Genomic DNA, 19,614 nt, shown 5'->3' on the forward strand with positions numbered 1-19,614 from the left:
AGGGGCAATGTCTCCTCCAAGGCGTTTGAAGATTCAGCGAGGACGTGCACAGGGCAGGGGCTGGCTCAACCCCTGGTGGAAATGGTGACCTCGGAGGCTGTGGTCTCCTGCCCCGTCCTCCATTCCTGACTTCTCTTCTTTATTCCCTCCTCGCCCCATCCACGTTATCTCCCTTTCCCTGCCCCGTGTCGCGACCTCCTCCCACCAGTGCGCACAACCTCAGGGTGACGTGGAAGTAAACGCCCTGAGCACCAGGGTGGCTGTTTTAGGGGGAACCCTGCATGGCCACAGGCTTGGATTCCCTGCCTAGGTTCCTTGGCCTTACACCCCCCATGCAGACCTTGCACCCTGCCTGGCCAAGGGGAGTCCGTCAGCACAACCAGCGGTGGGAATGAAGACCCCTGACTGGTGGATGATGGGGACGCTGGCTGAGGGCCAAGCTTCTCAGTGGAGATGGGAGCAAACTAAGACGATGACTGCCAGGGTGTCAGGTCCCCACTGCCCACCGCCACGGCTTTGAGAGGACTCGCCTCTGAGAACGTGCTGGAGCCTGAGCCTCTGAGTCATGCTCTCCGGGATGTTCACGGGATCTGCAGCCAAGATGCAGTCAGTGGTCCGAGGAACCAGCAGTTAGCATAATGGCTATGTCGCTGGACTCCCATGTAGTCGACCGCAGTTCGCATCCGGGACCCAGTGGCTTAAAACTCACTCTGGGCGCGTGTGTGTGCATGCCCAAGATCCTGAGAGGAGAACGGAGAAGAAGGGATTGTGGCATGGTCATTCCCCCTGGCGGGGGGGATTTCTCCCTTTCTGTTTCACTGTCTCTTTCTGGCTGGCTGGCGAGCCCACACGTCCTATAGCAAAAACCTCTCAAAAAAAAAAAAAAAGTAAAAATAAAACGTGGAACGGTATGGCTACGTGCACTGTTGATGTTACTAGCAATTGTCCTGTTCCAGAAACTTCAGTGAAGCTCTGGGTAGGGTGTGAGCAGTGACCTGTCACCACAGCCTTGCACCTGCCACAGCGAGCCCTGGGTAACTGCCACCTGGACTTCCCACCTCCACAAACACACCCGGGCTCAGTGGGTCTCAAATGAAGTCTCTCGGTCTGCTGGGCAGAGATTCAAAGATACGCATGTATCTTTCAGCAGATGAAGTGGTGGTTAAGGCACTGGATATGTCCAATTCCACGGTTCAAGTCCCAGGCCCAGCAGCTTGAAAATCACACCAGGCACCTATGTGTGTGCCCAAAATCCTGAGAGGAGAATGGAGGAGAAGGACTGTGGCACTGTCATGACCCCTAGGGGGTGACTTCTTGTAGGAACATGCTCTGAGAAAATCTTTGTGGGTGTGGAGCATGCTCTGAGCAGGCAGCACATGTCTCTCTCTCTCTCTTTTTTTTTTTTTTTTTTTTTTGAGAAGTTTTTGCTATAGGGTGCATGTGCTCACCAGACAGACAGAGGGAGACAGAGAGACAGAAAGCGAGAAATCACCCCCCCGGGGGGATGGCCACACCACAATCCCTTCTCCTCCATTCTCCTCTTGGGATCTTGGGCACACACACACACATATGCGCCCAGTGTGAGTTTAAGCCACTGGGTCCGGGACTTGAACCACAGTCGACTACATGGGAGTGCAGCTGCAGAGTCATTACGCCAACTACTGGTTCCTACATTACATTGTCTCTTTAACGAGTTGGCAGAAGCCTTGCGGCATGTCCTTTCTTTAAACCTTCCTGCAGGCAGAGCATTGGGTGGGATCTACAGGGGCCCCTCTGCGGGGATACCTGCCAAGCTTGGCCAACACCCTGACCCCACTACGTAAAGACTAACCCCTGCTCTGCTTCGTGGAATCTCTCTGATGATGCAAGAGCATGTACTCCCCACATCTGCAGATAGGCTCCACTTCACTAGATAAGGAATTATCTACTTTCTTTGCTTTTGCTGTAACCAAGAGATACACATGGCGCCAGGGTATCTAAGCCTCCAGGGATGAGAAGACCGTTATCACTTGCTTTCTGCCTCTGTAAAACAGCAACTATAGCTATGGAATGTCGTGAAATGCATGTAAGTGGCGTTGCTTTGCCCTATAAATAGAGACACTCAGCCTGTCTGGGCGGCAAGGGCCAGCAGGCCCAGGCTGCCTGTGTCCACTGCTGCCCTGTCTCAGTGTCTTTCTATTTCCTCTTAGGTTGAGCTAAGTTTGCCAGCAGACGCCAACGATTTCTCACTTTCCCTCTCTTTCTAGCAAGTGCACCTGCCCTGCAGCAAAAAAAAAAAAAAAAAAAAGAAGAATAAAAGAAACATATCAAAATTCTCTCACATCTACTGTTTTATTTTTATTTTTTAAAAGAATTGTTTAATTTCATTTTATTCATTGTCATTATTTATTTATTTATTTTTAAAGTTGACTGGAGAGAGAAGGAAAGTGAGAAAGCAAGCTGTCAGGTCCAGGACTTGAACTATGGTCAGCCATGTGGGAGTCCAGCTGCCTTAATCACCATGCCACCAGCTGGCCCCTGTTTTGTTTTATTTTTGAATTTTTAATTACTGAAAATAATTGTATTTATGGGATACAGTGTGTTAACATATGTTTATAACATTAATGGTCAAATTGGGCTAATCAACAAATCCCTTGACTGACTGGAGACTGAGCGAGGTGACACAAGGGACTGTGTTTTGCAACTTTTCTATTAAGTTTGAAGTTTCTCTAATAAAAAGTTTCATTCTTCAGCCCCACTCCTTCTTCAAGCCCCAGTAAGTGAGGGCCCTGCAGTAGGGAAGTGCCAGAGACCCCAGCACCTTGCAGCCCGCAGAAATCTGTCTCTGGGTCAGGACAGCAGCAGTTCAGAGAAGACCTTGTTTTCTTTATCATCCCAAAGAAATCAGCTCCCGGCCGCCATGACAGTGTGCCTCCCGCAGTCACTGTCACGGGGCTTCTCAAATGAGCTGGTGACTCACAGGTGGGTTCTGCTCTTCAGAAAAAAAGGGAAACGACAGGGGTCAGGGGTCAGAGGTCAGGTCGGCACTCAGAAAGTAAGAGGAGAGAAGCACATGAAGCAGACCCTCCTTCCACTTGACTTGTTTATTTTACTTTCCTTTCAGTCCTGCAAGCTAGCCTGAACCGGAGGAACGCATACTAGCAGATGCTGCTACTACACTCTTTTCCCCAGATATGCCCTGACCGTACGCTGCTTTCTCTGGCCCACATCCCCGCCTTCCCGAATACTTGTTTCCCCTCCCTCTCTTCTGAACCCTGAAGACTGCACCTAGTGCTTTACACTCACGCAGGTGCACACGGTCACTGCAGCCGTCAGATTGTCAGTGTGACCAGGAACGGGTGGGCCCCACTTAGCGACCTCACACCCAAGAAGAATGGTCTTGGAGGGGACTCAGGCCAACGCCCACTCTTCTTTGTGAAAACTCCTTCCTCTTGGGTAGGTTAGACCTGCGTCACCAATCACGGGCTCTGACACTGGAATCTACCGGTGCCATCCCACCAGCACTGCGTTTTCCTGTTCACGCCACTGTCCTTCCTGCCATTTGCCCACTGCCTTGCCACCTTCAGCTCAGGGTGCTGTCACTTTAATCCATGGGAATCCCTCAGGCCCAGGAAGCATGCACCTATGGAGGAAGAGGAAGGGCTGGAGGGAAGTGACATGACCTTTTTAGCTTCCAGCTCTTTCCAGAGAAGTGTACTGAGACCTTGGTTTACTGGACAACTACGGGATTGCCAGGAGTTGTGACTAGTTTAGTCTCCTTTTTACCACATACGAACCAGTAACTGTATAAGGGTTCTTTTCCTATCATTTCTGAGACATTTAAAAGGGAGCGGGGCTAAAACATATTGGAGTTTCCTGAGGTTTTTTTGGGGGGAGGTTTTTGCTATAGGGCACATGTGCTCGCCAGAAAGACAGAGAGACATAGAGACAGAAAGCAACAAATCACCCCCCAGGGGGGATGGCCACACCACAATCCCTTCTCCTCCATTCTCCTCTCGGGATCTTGGGCACGCACGCACACGGTGCCCAGCGTGAGTTTAAGCCACTGGGCCCGGGACTCAAACCGTGGTCAGCTACATGGGAGTTCAGCGACATAGCCATTACGCTAACTGCTGGTCCCATCCTGAGTTTTGTTTGTCTGTTTGTTATTGCTAGAGGGCAGATACCCCCATCAGAGAGAGAGAAAGCACCTCTAGTCATAGCACAATCTCTTTTCTCCATCTCTCCTTCCCGTCAGGATTGTGGCCATGAGCCCACATGCACCTGTGTTTTTCAGGCTGCAGTCCGGATTCCATCTCAGCCCTGCCAGGGCCAGCCCCCTACCCCAAGGGCTCAGCCTCTGCGCCCCAGGCCCACCCTGCACTGTGGCTGTATTAGCTGACTTCTTTTTTCCACATTCCCTGGGGGGGAGGTCTCCCTTCCCTCTTATGAAAGAATTAACTCCAGTTCTGTAAGACTTAAGTTCTAACAGGAGAAAATGGTGCCATCATCTCCTTGGAGGAAAGAAAAGAAAGTTTAAGCTTAAGAGCACTAATCCAGCTTATTCATGCAGTCAGCAAACGAGTTATACGCCAGGCGTTAGGAAAGACAGTTACCAAGTTCATTGTATTCTAGCAGGTAGATACAGAAAATAAGAAAAAAATATACATACATGAATCAAATGGTTCAAGAAAAAAGTGAATCGGGCAAGGAGAATGGGAAGGTGGAAAAGGAGCGTATAATTTTAAATAATGTAGTCAGGGGAAGTTCTCACAGAGGCTTCTCTACGGAAAGGTTAGGTAGGAGATGAGCCAGAGAGCCGCAGATCTGGGAGGGCAGGCCTGCGCAAAGGCCCTGCCGCACAAGTGCCGCAGGGGTGCACTCCTGATGTCCAGGAGGGTGAGGGGAGCCCAGGGAGAGGCGGCTGGAGCGCGTGGGCATCGGTGCGGGCCTCACCTTCCGGGAGCTTGGCTTTCACTGACTGGGGCATTGCGGTGCAGCACCGCAGCCAGGGCCACCACCTGGCCACCGAAGCCTGCGCCTGGACATTCAGTAACTGCAAGCGCAGCCCCAGCACACTTGCCGCACCGCGGCTCTCCAGCGCCCGCCTTGGGCAGAGTGTCCAGCGCTGACCTGCGCCGTGGGTTCTGGCGCTAACAGGCCGGCAGAGGAGCTGGGCGCCGACTTCAGGCGAAAGTGAGGCGCCTGTCAGAAGCTGCCTGTGACCCTCCTGGTAAGAGCCGCAGGGGCTCTCTGCCCAGTGGGGGCAGCAGGTGTTCTAGAAGTGAAGCGTTGTAGTTGTAGGCCGTGGAGGTGGAGGTGGAGCGGACAGGGCTCCCGGTGCACTGGATACGGAAGTGAAGGCATGGGGGCCCCTCCCAAGCTTGGTCTGCAAAACTGAAGGGCGGAGAAGCCCTACTAACAGGAACAGCTGTGACGGGGAGGGGCGGAGGAAACCTGGGGTGCAACTGCAGCTTGGCAGCTTAGGGCCTGTGTGGTCATGCACCGGAAGGTCAGAGTGGCGGTCCCTGCCAGAGACGCCCAGGCGGGCGTTGCTGGTGGAGAGCTGGTGGGAGGGCAAGACTGCGTGGAGCATTGGCAACCCACCGGCCTGAGCAGCGCTGGCTGGCGGCTCGCACAGGTGTCCAGGGGCGCTCTTGCTCCGGCTGAGCCCACGGAGACCGCAGAGCTAGAAGAGCACAGGCCGACGATGCTGCGAGGTCCTGGAATCCCAGGGGACCGGGAGGTGCCCTTGCTAGCTTACCGGCGAAGGCCTCAGCAACGAGCCCTCCAGCCCAGTAAGGTGCACACCGCTGGTCTTCGCACCCACCCACGTCCTAGTGGTGCCACACCAAGGCCAGGCTGAATATCTGTCCAGGGGCAGGTGATGATGCAGGGCTAATGCAGCCCATCCACATGGGTAAGGTCTCAGGGTCGTGTCCCGGGGCTTCCCTGAACAGACCAGACCAGCCTACCCATGATGCAGGGCTAATGCAGCCCATCCACATGGGAAAGATCTCAGGGTTGTGTCCCTGGGCTTCCCTGAACAGACCAGACCAGCCCACCCATGATGCAAGCTGGCTGAGACCCAGAGTGGGCCTTGGCACCAGCACCCTGTCTCTGTCTCTCTGTCTCTGTTTCTGTGTCTCTCATGGAAAATCTAAATAAATTATATATATACATATGCACACAATGTACTTACACATAATACATATATTATTATGTATTATATATAATTTATATACCTCTCTCCTCATACACTCAGGACTTCCTGAGGCAGGAACTGACCTTTGACATCATTAAAGTCAAAATCTGACATTGTAGGTATTCAGCAAATATCTGTTAAACTGATGAATAAATGAGTATTCGCCACTGTTAACGAAGGATAAAAAGTACAAAGTGGGGGGCCAGTAGATGGTGTAGTGGTTACGTCTGTGGACTCCTACATGGCCAACCACCATTTGAGTCCCAGACCTGGTGACTTGAAAATCATGCTGTGTGCACGTGTGCGTGTCCAAGATCCTGGGAAGAGAATGGAGGAGAAGGGACTGCAACGCAGCCATGCCCCCGGAGGGTGATTTCTCACTTTCCCTCTCACTGTCTCTGTCTCTCTCTGGTGAGTGTACACGCCCTAAGGCAAAAACCTCTCAAAAAAATTTAAAAGTACAAAATGGGTCTACCATGTGCCTCAGGTGTGAAAGGCTGTCACATGATGACGGTGCCACCACAAGTAGCACCCCGGAGGGTCTCAGGTCCACGTGACAAAGCTGAGGTCAACTTCTCTCACACGTATGCACACAGGGCCAGCGGGTGGCGTGGTGGTCAAGGAGGCTGGATTCCATGGGGCTCACGGTATGGTTTGAGTCCCAGACCTGGTAGCTCTGATTCATGATTTCAGGACTGGAACGAAAACGATCTAAAATGTGTACCATACTTTCCCTGTAATACCGTGTGTCACAGTATTACTGCTCAAGAGTAAGGGTTGAGGTTGCCTAAAAGTCTAGCACTAGACAAAAAATAAGCCATGGGGTACTCAGAGTAGAAAATAAACCCATTTTTAAAAATTTCTTAGGGGACCAGCAGATGGCATAATGGCTATGTCACTGGACTCTCACATGACTGACTGTGGGTTTGAGTCCTGGACCAGGCAGCTTGAAACTCACACCAAGCACATGTGTGTGTGTGCCCAAAACCCTGAGAGGAGAATGGAGGAGAAGGGATTATGGCAAAGCCATCCTTCCAGGGGTGCTTTCTGTCTCTCTGTCTCTCCAGCAAGTTCACGCTCTGTATAGCAAAAATATCTATCTATCTATCTATCTACATATATATATACATATTCTTAGATGTGTGCACTCGCTGGAAAGAGAAAGAGAGAGACAATCCTTTCCACTCTCCACTCTCTGTCAGGATTTGAACCTGCACACACACACACACACACACACACACACACACGCCCAGTGTATTTCTCAAACTGCCAGGTCTGAGACTCAAACTGCACAGTCAGTCAAGTGGAATCCAAGACCCTAACCCCAGCCTCGGGCCCCAAACTCAAACTTGTTTGTTTTTTGTTTATTAAAAAATGATCATTAGAAAGTTAAGGGGTGCTTCTTCCCAGCAGTGGTGTTCAGAGTAGCCTGTTTTCCACTGGTATTGCTAAAAGTTGCAGTATAAGTCTTCCATCAACCACTAATTGAGACAACTATGCCTGGATTGAGTTGTTTTCCACTGTTTTATTTAAGGGCTCTACTTCCATCCTCCAATAAAGTACATATTTCTTTCTTTTTTTGCTGGAGAGGTTTTTGCTATAGGGCACGTGCACTCGCCAGACAGAGAGAGAGAGAGACAGAGAGACAGAAATCGAGAAATCACCTCCCCCCAGGGGGGATGGCCATACCGCAATCCCTTCTCTTCCATTCTCCTCTCGGGATCTTGGGCACGCATGCACACGCACCTGGCGTGAGTTTAAGCCACCAGGTCCGGGACTCGAACCGCGGTCATCTACATGGGAGTCCAGCAACATAGCCATTACACTAACTGCTGGTCCCTTATGTACATATTTCTCATAGTCATCTTCACTCAAAAGTTTATCTAGTTCTGAAGGGTAACTCAGTGTCATCTTGATCAGCTGACCATCGTCATAACAAGATTTGTTGACCAGTCCTAGGTTTTCTGCAAGAGCTTCATTAATTTCAGTCACTTCTCCTGACAGGAGAGTAGAGTTCACCGGCAGCTTTCACACTTTCCAAAGCACCAAACTCACCTCGTTTGCTCAGTTTTGCCCAACTTCAGGCAGGCTACAATAAACAACATCTCCCAAAGCTTCCTGTACCCAACTGCAAATTCCCACAGTTCCAAAACCATTTTCTGCTGTTATCCATTCATGTTACTCTGTACATTTAATGCACCAACAGCAGAGCAGGGTCCTGTGTGGAGTGTTGGGTCAGCACTCACCCTCAGCCACCAGGGCCGGGTGGGCAGGGCCAAGGCAGGCAGGGCCAAGGTGAGCAGGGCCTGTGGGCACCGAGGCCACACAGACTGCAGGCCACGGCCACTCGTTCCACACATTTGCAGCACCACATTCGCAGGGATGCCCAGGGTCGCCACGCTGCTCAAGACCTCCAGGCCAGGGGGTGGGGCGGAGCAGCTAGGCCAGAGCAAGACACTTTGGAACTCTTGGTACACCCATCCCACAGGCTGCACGAAGTGCAAAGCATAGCCATGAGTGGACCATCTTCACCATCTCCTTACCTTGCTCCCACCTCATCAAGAGCTGAACGTTTGGTAGAGGAGCCAAACACCTGAAGTTTCCCATAACTAACTGTTCTGACCTGGGAGACACAGCCCTCCTATAGGAGCACACCTGGGAACTAAGGGTGAAATCTCCTCACCAGTACCACGGAACCTACTCCAACAAACACAAACAGTGAACACTGCAGCAGATGACTGGGAATCAGCACAGATCTCAAAGAAACATGAGAAAATTAGGTGGTAGCTCTTTGCCAGGTGAGGGTAGGAGCCCCTCACCAACAGTGGACAGCACCAAAAAATACACAGAAATGTCAGAAAAAGAATTCCAAATGTTTATAGTGACAAAACTCAGTGAGATACAAGAGAAAACAATCCATTCCAGGAAATGAGAAAATCATTTCAGGATGTGAAAGAGGAAGTTCAAAAAGAAATACACATCCTAAAAAAGAATTAAACAGAACTTCTGAAAATGAAAAATACAATACAAGAAACTAAAATCCCCCTAGAAAGTATTAACAGCATATGGGACTATGCAGAAGAGAGAATTTCTGACCTCAAAGACAAAGTCTCCAGCATAGATCAAATCACCAAAAAGAAGGAGAAAACAACCAAAAAAAGATAAAATGAGGACAACATAAGGGAAATGCTAGATATCATGAAATGCTCAAATACCTGTATAACGGGTATTGCAGAAGTTGAAGAATCTGCTAAAGGCATGGAAAACCTCTTTGATGAAATACTATCTGAAAATTTTCCAAATATAAAGAAACATGGAGAAATTCAGAACCAAGAAATAAAAAGGACCCTAAATAGAATCAACACAAAAAGACTTTCCCCAGCACATCATAGCCAGATTGGTAAAAATTAAAGACAAAGACAGTATTCTAAAAATGGCAAGTTACTTACAAAGGCTATCCCATTAGGCTAATGTCAGACCTCTTAACTGAAACAATGAAGCAAGGAAGGAATAGGAAGATGTGTTCAAAACTTTAAAAGACAAACAATTTCAACCAAAAATACTATGTCCAGCAAGATTGTCCTTCAATTGGGAAGAGCAAATAAAAGTATCCTCAGATAAACAAAAACTGAAAGAATTCACCAGTAATAGACCAGCTCTACAGGATGTACTCAGGGGAGTGTTGTAGCAGGATAACTAAAGAAAGACAAACAGAAATAAGAGATCAAAAATAACTGAGAAAATGGCTAACAAAATGACAGGGATAAATCCACGAATATCAATAATAACATTGAATGTTGATGGATTAAATTCTCCCATTAAAATACACAGACTGGATGAATGAATACAAAAACAGAAATGATCTATAAGGTGCTTACAAGAAACACACCTCACCAATAAGGGCATACAAAGACTGAAAATGAAAGGTTGGAAAAAGGTAGTCCATGCAAATGGAAACCAAAAAAAAGGCTAGGAATAGCAATACTGATATCAGACAAAATAAACTTAAAGATGAGAGATGTAAGAAGAAATGAAGGACATTATATAGTACTAAAAAGATTTGTTCACCAAGAAGATGTAACACTTGTAAATATCTATGCACCCAGCCCTGGAGCACCTAAATACATCAAAAAGTGACTGTTAGATGCCAAGGGAAAGATAGACTGCAACACAATAATTGTAGGGGATCTCAACACCCATTGGCTCCTGTGGACAGATCATCTAAACAAAAAATAAATAAAGAGATACAAAATCTAAATGAACTGAACTGAAATGAAATGAACTTGACAGAGATCTATAGAGTATTTCATCCAACTACCACAAAATATATATTTTTCTCACCTTCACATGGAACGTTTTTAAAGATTGACCACATGAAAGGGCACAAAACAAGCCTTTACAAATCCAAAAGTACAGAAACTAAACCTAGCATCTTTTGACACCAGTGGAATCAAACTTGAAATCAACTACAGAAAGAGCCCTCTAAAAATCACAAACACAGGGAAACTAAACAACCTACTCCTAAATGTTTACGTTTATAGAAGAAATTAAGACTGAAATCAAAACATTCATAGAAACCAATGATAATGAACAAACAAACGTCTATAACCTATGGGACACAGCAAAGGCAGTTATCAGAGAGAAGTTCATAGCAATTAGTGCCCACAAAAAAAAAAAAGGCAGAAAGGTGGCGAATAAACAACTCAGGGAACTAGAAAAACAACAACAACAACAAAAAATTCTAGAGAAAAGAAATAATAAAGGTTCAAGTAGAAATAAACGAAATTGAGAATAAAAGAACTATACAGAAAATAAACTAAACTTAAAGCTGGTTCTTTGAGAAGGTAAACAAAACTGCACACCATTAGCTAGATTAATCAAAGAGAACAGAGAAAGAAACCAAATCAAATCAGGAAGGAAGTAGGCTTTATTAAAATGGATATAACAGAAATACAAAATATCATCAGAGAGTACTATGAGTGACTATATGCCAGCAAAGAAGAAAACCTAGATGAAGGACCAGCAGTTGATGTAATGGCCCCATGTAGTCGACTGTGGTTCGAGTCCTGGACTCGGTGGCTTAAACTCATGCCCGGTGCTTGTGTGTGCATGCCCAAGATCCCGAGAAGAGAATGGAGGAGAAGGGATTATGGTGTGGCCATCCCCCCTGGGGAGTGATTTATCACTTTCTGTCTCTCTGTCTCTCTGTCTTTCTGGCAAGCACACGTGTCCTATAGCAAAAACCTCTATTAAAAAAAAAAAAAAAAGAAGAAGAAGAAGAAAACCTAGATACGATGGACAAATTTCTGGACATGTATAACTTAACAAGATTGAACCAGGAAGAAATAGAAAGTCTGAATGGACCCCTAACAAGCAATGAGATTGAATCAGTAATAGATAGTCTTCCAATAAGGAAGAGCCCAGGTCCCGATGGCTTTACTTCTAAATTCTACAAAACTTTTAAAGAAGAACTAACCCTAATTTTCCTTAAACTATTTATAAAAATTCAAAAGGAAGGAACCCTCCCAGATTCATTCTATGAAGCCTCCATCACCTTAATTCCAAAGTCAGACAAAGACATGACAAAAAAAGAAAACTTCAGGCCCATGTCCCTGATGAATACGGATACAAAAATTCTCAACAAGACACTAGCAAATTGTAGTCAACAGCATATTAAAAAGATTATATACCATGACAAAGTAGGATTTATTCCAAGGATACAAGGATGGTTCAACATATGCAGAACAATAAATGTAATACATCACATTAACAAAAGGAAAGATAAGAACCATATGATCATATCAATTGATGAAGAAAAAGCATTTGATAACATACGACATCCCTTTATGATTAAAACCTCAGCAAAATTGGCATAAAAGGGACATTCCTTATCACAATAAAAGCCATCTATGAAAAACCCATAGCTAACATCATACTGAATGGAGAAAAGCTGAAAGCCTTTCCATTTAAAACTGGAACAAAACAAGGGTGCCCACTTTCCTCACTCCTTTTTAACATAGTACAAGAAGTTCTAGCCAATGCTATTAGATATGCTATTAGATAAGAGAGTAAAACAAAAGGCATCCAAATAGGACAAAAAGAAGCGAAATGATCTCTATTTGCAGATGATATGATGCTATACATAGAAAATCCAAAAGAATCCACAAAACAAAAAAACAAACAAACAAAAAACCTCCTAGAAGTGATAATATAGTAAAGTGGCAGGACACAAAATCAATATACAAAAATCTATAGCATTTTTTTTTGAGAGATTTTTGCTATAGGGCACGTGCGTTCACCAGACAGACAGAGAGAGACAGAGAGACAGAAGGCGAGAAATCACCCCCCAGAGGGGATGGCCACGCAGCAATCCCTTCTCCTCCATTCTCCTCTCAGGATCTTGGGCACACAAGCACACGCACCCGGCGTGAGTTTTAAGCCACCGGATCCGGAACAAGAACCGCGGTTGACTACATGAGAGTCCAGAGACATAGCCATTACGCTAACTGCTGGTCCCAGTAGCATTTTTATACACCAACAGTGGACAAACTGAGACAGAATTGAAGAAATAAATACCATTTACAATAACCACAAAACCAATAAAGTATCTAGGACTAAACATAGAAGTCAAAGATCTCTAAAGAACAACTATGAAACACTAGAAAAAAATTTTAATTATACAAAAAATGGAAAAATATCCCGTGTTCCTGGATTGGAAGAGTGAATATAATCAAGATGACAATCCTACTCAAATTAATCTAAAAGTTCAATGCAATCCCAATCAAACTATAAGAGCTATTCCTCACAGAAATAGAAAAAAAAATGATAAAATTTGTCTGGAAGCATAAAAGGCCCTATATTGCCAAAGTAACACTGTGCAAGGGGAATAAAATAGGAGGCATCTCACTTCCCAACCTCAAAACATATTACAAAGCCATATTAATTAAAACAGCATAGTATTGACAAAAAAAAAAAAATCCAGACAGGTAGGCCAATGGAACAGAATTGAGAACCCCCAAATAGACCCCCAATCATACAGCCAACTGATCCTTGACAAAGGGCACAAGAAGATCCAGTAACTCAAAATGGATTGAAGATCTAAATATAAAACCTCAAACTATAAAAAAACACTGGTGGAAAACAGAAAAAACTCTTGGAGACCTTGGAGTAGGCAAAGACTTCTTAAAGAAGACCTCCAAAGCATAAGCAATAGTTTCAAGAATAGACAAATGGAACTACATTTGGCTGAGAAGCTTCTGCACAACCAAAGAAACAATAAGTAGAATGAGAAGACAAGACTCAGAATGGGAGAATATATTTGCAAATTATACCTCAGATAAGGGACTGATAATCAGAATATACAGGGAACTCAAGCAGCATAAAAAAATAATCAATGCAATTAAATGATGGGAAAAGGAGCTGGACAAACAATTGTCCAAAGAGCCATACAAGTAACCCAAAAGCATGAAAACATGCTCGACATCTCTTATCATAAGGGAAATGCAAATCAAAACCTCTTAATTCCATTCAGAATGGCTAAAATAAAAAAGCTAAGTAATGATAAGTGCTGGCGAGGTTCTGGTGAAAAGCCTACACTGCTGGTGGGAATGTAATTAGCACAGCCACTTTGAAAAATGATATGGAGGTTCCTCAGAAACCTGCAAATAGAACTACTACACAATCCAGTAACTCCACTTTTAGGTATTTACCCAAAGGATAGGAAAACCCTCAGTCAGAAAAACACATGCACATCTATGTTTATTGCAGCATTATTTACAATTGCTAGGACATGGAATCCACCCAAATGTCCAAAAATAGATTATTGGATTGAAAAAATGTGGCATACATACTCTATGGAATATTACTCAGCTATAAAAAACAATGAGACCCTGACATTTGATACAAAGTTGATGAATATGGAAGACTTAATGCTAAGTGAAGCAAGCCAGACTATGAAAGACAGACTCAATATATACCGATTATCTGCGCTCTATGGCAGGAACGGAAAGTTTGGAAGGTGCAGTAGCAGGGAGGGCAACAGTAGATATTAGAGATAATAAAGATAGGGGTGATACAAGGGTGGGTAAGGGAGGGAAGGAGGGAGGGGAACAGGGGAAGAAAAAGAAATAAAAACGTTTTATAGAAAAAAAAATGAAAAGCTATTTGCTGATGATGTGTACGGTAATGTCTTGACTGATATGCATGGTAATTGTGCTGGAAAAAGAAATGTCATATCCTAAAAAAATATTTATGATTAAATGTAATATGAACTATATATATATATATATATACACACACATACATACACATTTGCAGTGACTTACACACATGTATGCAGATGGAAACATGCATAAACACACACATTCACATGCACACGTCATTCATCTTTTTAAACCTTTTCTTCATTTTCTTATTTATTTGTTTTTCTACTGAGCACAGTATACTAATATAGTTTTTTTTAAGACCTTTTGTTTTCCAGTATGAGAAAGAGTGGTAAAAAAGAGTTTTTACTGACAGTGACACCTGTTTCTCCTATTACATTCTGCTTGGAGCAAAAAAATAAAGCTAGCTTTTAGGAGACAGAGACAGAGAGGGAGAGGAGGGGGGGCAAGAAGGCCGGGCAGCAGTTGCTCTCAGTGAGAAAGAAAGGAGAGACAGCAGAAACTGCCTGGGAGCTGAGCGGCCTTCTCAGCATGGACATGCCTGAACTCAGAGCCTGAGCCTCTTTGGGTGGTCTCCCAGGAAAGGCCACTTGGGCGACCAAAGCTGGTTTATTGATGTACAGCTTCATGTGGGCTGATCTCAAAACCGTTACGCTGAGTGAGAAAGCCAGACAGAAGTCCATTAATGTGGCTGGATCCCGCATGGCCAACTGCACAGTTCGAATCCTAGACCTGCGACTTGAGAGACACGCCATGTGCACATGCACACAGTGAGCATGCCCAACATGCCCAAAGGAGAGGAGGGGGATGCAGGAGGGGGTTGCAGCACATGGGGTGCTTTCTCATTTCTCTCTTTCTCTGTCTTTCTCGGTGAGTAGATGCCCCTCTGACAAAAAAAATTTTAAAGGTAAGAGCAAACAAAGCCTTGCGCTATACAATTCTATTTATATGAATTTCTAGAATAATAATAATAATAATTCTAGTGAGAAAAACACGGGTGCAGCAGTTGTCTCAAGGCGAGAAACCAGCTGACTGGAAAAGAGGAGGACAGGACCTTCAGAGACAAGATCACCTTATTCTGTCTCTGATAGGCTTTGGGTCACACATGTTGTGACTCTGTCACAATTTAGTGAATGGGCAGCCAGCTGGTGGGATGGTAGTTAAGACACTGGACTCCCACATGGCCGACTGCAGTTCGAGTCCTGGACCTGGTGGCTTGAGACTCGCACATGTGCATGTGCGTACAAGATCCCAGGAGGAGAATGCAGGAGAAGGGATTGTGGCCTGCACGTCCCCACAAGGGTGATTTCTCACTTTCCCTCTCACTGTCCCTCTCTTTCTGGTGAGCACATGCTCCCTGTGGCAGAAACCTAAACAAGCAGAGTCAGTGAGTGGACCCCGAGGTGTGTGTACTGCACCCTAGGTGGATTTTACAACAAACGGACAGACCTGTGACAAGACGTGGTGCTGCAGTTAATGATGTGCCCATGTCAGGGCTTAGGGCTGAAGTGTACCCATGTCTGCAGCTCTGAAACGCATCAGAAGTGCACTGAGGGGCGGACAGGGAGTGGGTAGACATGCTCAAGTGCCGGATCTCGGCAGAATCCGGGGGCGGGGTACGGCGATACAACGCTCTCCAACATGCCTGTAGTTAGACACGTGCCCTTACAAGACGTCGGGGAAGGGCATCCCCCTCCCCACCTCCCTGCACCTCCTCCTTCCACCCCTCCTTCTGCCCTCACCCGTTCTCTGCCCTCTCCTGCCCTCCTGTACCCAGGTCTTGCCCCCTACTGGCAGCAGCATCTTCCTCATGTTCCAGGCAAATCGTGGGAACGGTTCAAGCTCTGGCCAGCTGGCCTGTCTCTGAAGACGTGTTCTGGCATTTGCTGAAATGGTAAGGAAGACATTACTCAAGACTACTGCATAGACCGTAACAGGAGAGGGACTGAGCTCAACCCTCAGTCCACAGCACAAGGGAGGATTTGCAGCCAAGAAGAAGGATGGGGTCATGCATGGAGATCGTGAAGAGAAGATACCAAGGGGAGGGGAATCCTGGCTACACCAACCTACCAGGATTCTCACTAAAGGCAGGATAATGGAGCAGGTGTCCAGTAGGGATGGACGACCGTGCTCAGGTGTGCATGGCGATGGGATGTCAAGGAGGGCACTTCGCTAAGGCAGGGCAACACAGTCCAGGTGAGGACGGGGTGAGGGGCGTGGTCAAGGTCTCTGCAGTGGACCCCTGTGACTGCAGGAAAGAGGAGCCCTGGGGTACCATGGGAGGCAGGGTGGCCCTAACGGCCTCCATGTTGCGCCTCCCACCTCTCGTTCCCCACGATCCTGGGCAGGAACTAGAAGTGAGCTCCGCCAAAGGAACCGAAATTGAATGTTACAAACACCAAGAGGGAAGGCGTGCTGCAGCCAGACTGTGGACGTGTAAAGGAGACGCTAACCTCCCAGACGCCAAGAGGATTGTTCCACCCAAGTCAGAGCCATCCTGTTTTCCTCATGGCCAAGGCTTCTGTAGCTGCAGGCCCAGGGAGACAGACAGTGTTCAGCTGCAGGAGTCGACCAGCCACATTGCCTAAGACCTTGCCCTGCCCCTGCCCCGCCCCTGCCCGGCTTGGGTGTGGTTCTTTAGTCACACATCTGCTCTGGTAAATGCACTGCTGGTGCAAGTGAGCAGTGACACAACACAAGGCTCGAGGCGAGGGGGCCGTCTGTATCAGACCCTGAGCAGAGACTTGCAGGGCTCTGTTTCCCTCATCAAGTGTAGCGTGGTCAGATCGCAGAGAGTGGGCTGAGCACTCCTGCCTCTCCCTAAGGGGCTGCCCACAGGTCCTCCATGACTGTCAGGTTTTTGGGTTTTTTGTTTTTTTTTTTAAGAGAGAGAGGTTTTTTCTATAGAGCACATGCACTTCCCGGCGATAGAAAGAGAGAGAGAGAGAGAGAGAGAGAGAGCACTCATGAAATCTCTGCCCTGGGGGGATGGCCATGCCAGTCTCTTCTCCTCCATTCTCCTCTTGGGAGAATAGCGCCTGGTATTTTAAACCGCCAGGTCCGGGATTTGAACCACAGTTGACTATGTGGGAGTCCAGTGACATAGTCATTATACCATCTGCTGGTCCCAAGTGGCAGTTTCCTGACATGGCAGTAAGCCCATCAGAGCCCTAACGACCTGTCAGTACTGACCCACAGCCAACAAGTGCACTGGGAGGCAAGAGGGGGAGGAGAGGGCAGGGTGGGAGGCTGTGTGTAAGGGGCTTCAGAGCTTGACCTAAGAATGCCAACACTCTGCAGGGAGGTCCCAGTCTGCCCTTCTGAGATGCCACCAAGACCCATGAGCTACTGCCAGGGATACCAAGTTTTAATTCCTCAAAACCCAAATGTTCAAATTCTCAGCTCTGAGCCAACTTGATCTGGCCACTTGCAACTTTAGGGGACGTTATATGAGGTTGGTCATGCATTGTGTTTCATATCCTCTCAGTAATGGGGTTTATTATAGAGAACTGTCGCTCAACACCTCTTTACTAGTTCAGATCAGGAGGCCAGCTGTCTCACACACACGGCCAGGGAGAGCATGGATTTTGCTTCCTTCATGTGACAGAAGAGAAGCATGCTCAGCTCACGGATAGACCAGCCTCTCCATGGTGCATGGGTGCCAGAGGCCCCATGGCGCAGTCCTGGGTCCCTTGTGTCCCTCTGGGTCCTGCTCATCTCTGTTGGCTCTGACACCCAACACTACTTTACAGAGCAGCTCACCTCTCCAGCCTTACTGCACACAGGGCAGGCAGGTCAGCTGCCCAAGGTCACTCGGACAGCTGGTACGATGCCCTAGCCCTCCACTTCTTGGCACACCTTCCTTCAGAGGGCTCTGGTAGCTGCGGAGGCCACACCGGTGCCTGGTGCCTGCTCTATTGGGATTAGGTGTTGCTGTCAGGGCACCTGCCCTCCAGGCAGCACTGGGCGGGCTGCGCCATAGCCACCGCCACGTGTGGCCACGGGGCACTTGAAATGGGGCCAGTCCCAACAGACACCTGCAGTACGTGTGCAAATAAATACCCTGGAGGTTGCAAAGACAGTACCTCTCCACACCCGGAATCAAGTAAACTCGCTTGAAGTAAACTGAAATAGTACTCTGGGTATATTCAGTTAAATAAAAATATGAACGTTACTTTCACCACTTTCTTTTGCTTTCTTAAATGTCCCCTAGAGCATTTAAACTCACACAGGGATCATGCCGCGTCTCCGAACAGCCACCCTACAGCGTCCGTTCCTGGGCTCAGACGCAGATCCTGCGCCCGGGACCGCTGGGCCCAGAGAACCCGCGAAAGCTTCTTTTATTGAATAATCAATCAGGCAAAGGGAACTCGGCGGCCTTTTTTCCAATAAAGATGAATTTGCTTATATTTGACAAGGAAGTTTTTCAGAACAGGCACAGACAGGTCATTCCGGAGTCTGACTCGCGTCCCAGCGCCCGAGACTGCCAGACGCGGACTGCGCGCTCATGGAAGCCTGGGATCCGGACCTAGGAGGCCCAGATCACTACGCTTCCCTTCTCGGAGGTCGGAAGTCCCACCTTGCCAGGGACCAGAGGTCGGGGACAATTCTCTTCAGGCAGAGAAGACCCAAGCTTGTAAACGCTCTGCAGAAAAGGAGGGGCGAAGCTCGAGACGGGAGGACCCGGGCTCGGGGAGGAGGAGAGCAGCAGTAGAGACGCTGGCGGGGACGTGGAGAGGGGCGGAGCAGGAGTGGTGGGGAGGATCCGCGGATGGAAGGGAGGGAGTGGGGTTCCCGGAAGAGGAGGAGCCAGAGGCAGGGGGCGGGGAGGAGGCGGGGCGAGCGGCCCAAGCGCTATAAAAGCGCCGCGGTGGGGCGGAGGGCCCCGGCAGCCTCGGGATTGTACCCAGTGCTGCTGTCTTTCTCCGCCGGAGTCCGAGCACGCCATGGCCCAGCTCCTGCGCCTGCCGCTGCTCCTGCTGGCCGCCCTGGCCGTGACCCTGGCCATGGCCTCTAGCAACCAGATGGGCATGGTGGGCGGCTTCTCGGATGCTGACCCCCAGGAGAAGGGCGTCCAGCGCGCTCTGGCCTACGCCATCAGCGAGTACAACAAGGCGAGCAACGACGCGTTCCACAGCCGCGCCCTGCGCGTGGTGCGCGCCCGCAAGCAGGTGGGTGCCAGCGCCCGTGGGTCCCCCGGGGCAGGCACGCGCCCACGGCCCAGCCCCGCCCGTGCTCTGCCTCTTTCTGCGCCCCCTCCTCTCGCCC

At 47.9% G+C, this 19,614-nt stretch overlaps 1 protein-coding gene across 2 annotated transcripts in view; it reads left to right on the forward strand.

Annotated features, from left to right (window-relative positions):
* The first annotated feature begins 19,208 nt into the window (after positions 1-19,208).
* The window catches only part of CST3 (cystatin C), a 5,850-nt gene continuing 5,444 nt past the window's right edge, over positions 19,209-19,614 (forward strand). The window contains exon 1 of one of the 2 annotated variants that reach the window (XM_006163606.2): positions 19,209-19,517. In XM_006163606.2, the coding sequence (XP_006163668.1) occupies positions 19,293-19,517 (225 nt within the window). In that variant the 5' untranslated portion in view covers positions 19,209-19,292. The remainder of the gene's footprint in view (positions 19,518-19,614) is intronic. The other variant, XM_006163605.2, reaches the window with a different exon arrangement.

The sequence above is a fragment of the Tupaia chinensis genome, unplaced genomic scaffold (assembly GCF_000334495.1).
Source record: "Tupaia chinensis unplaced genomic scaffold, TupChi_1.0 Scaffold142716_1, whole genome shotgun sequence".
Lineage (NCBI taxonomy): Eukaryota > Metazoa > Chordata > Mammalia > Scandentia > Tupaiidae > Tupaia > Tupaia belangeri.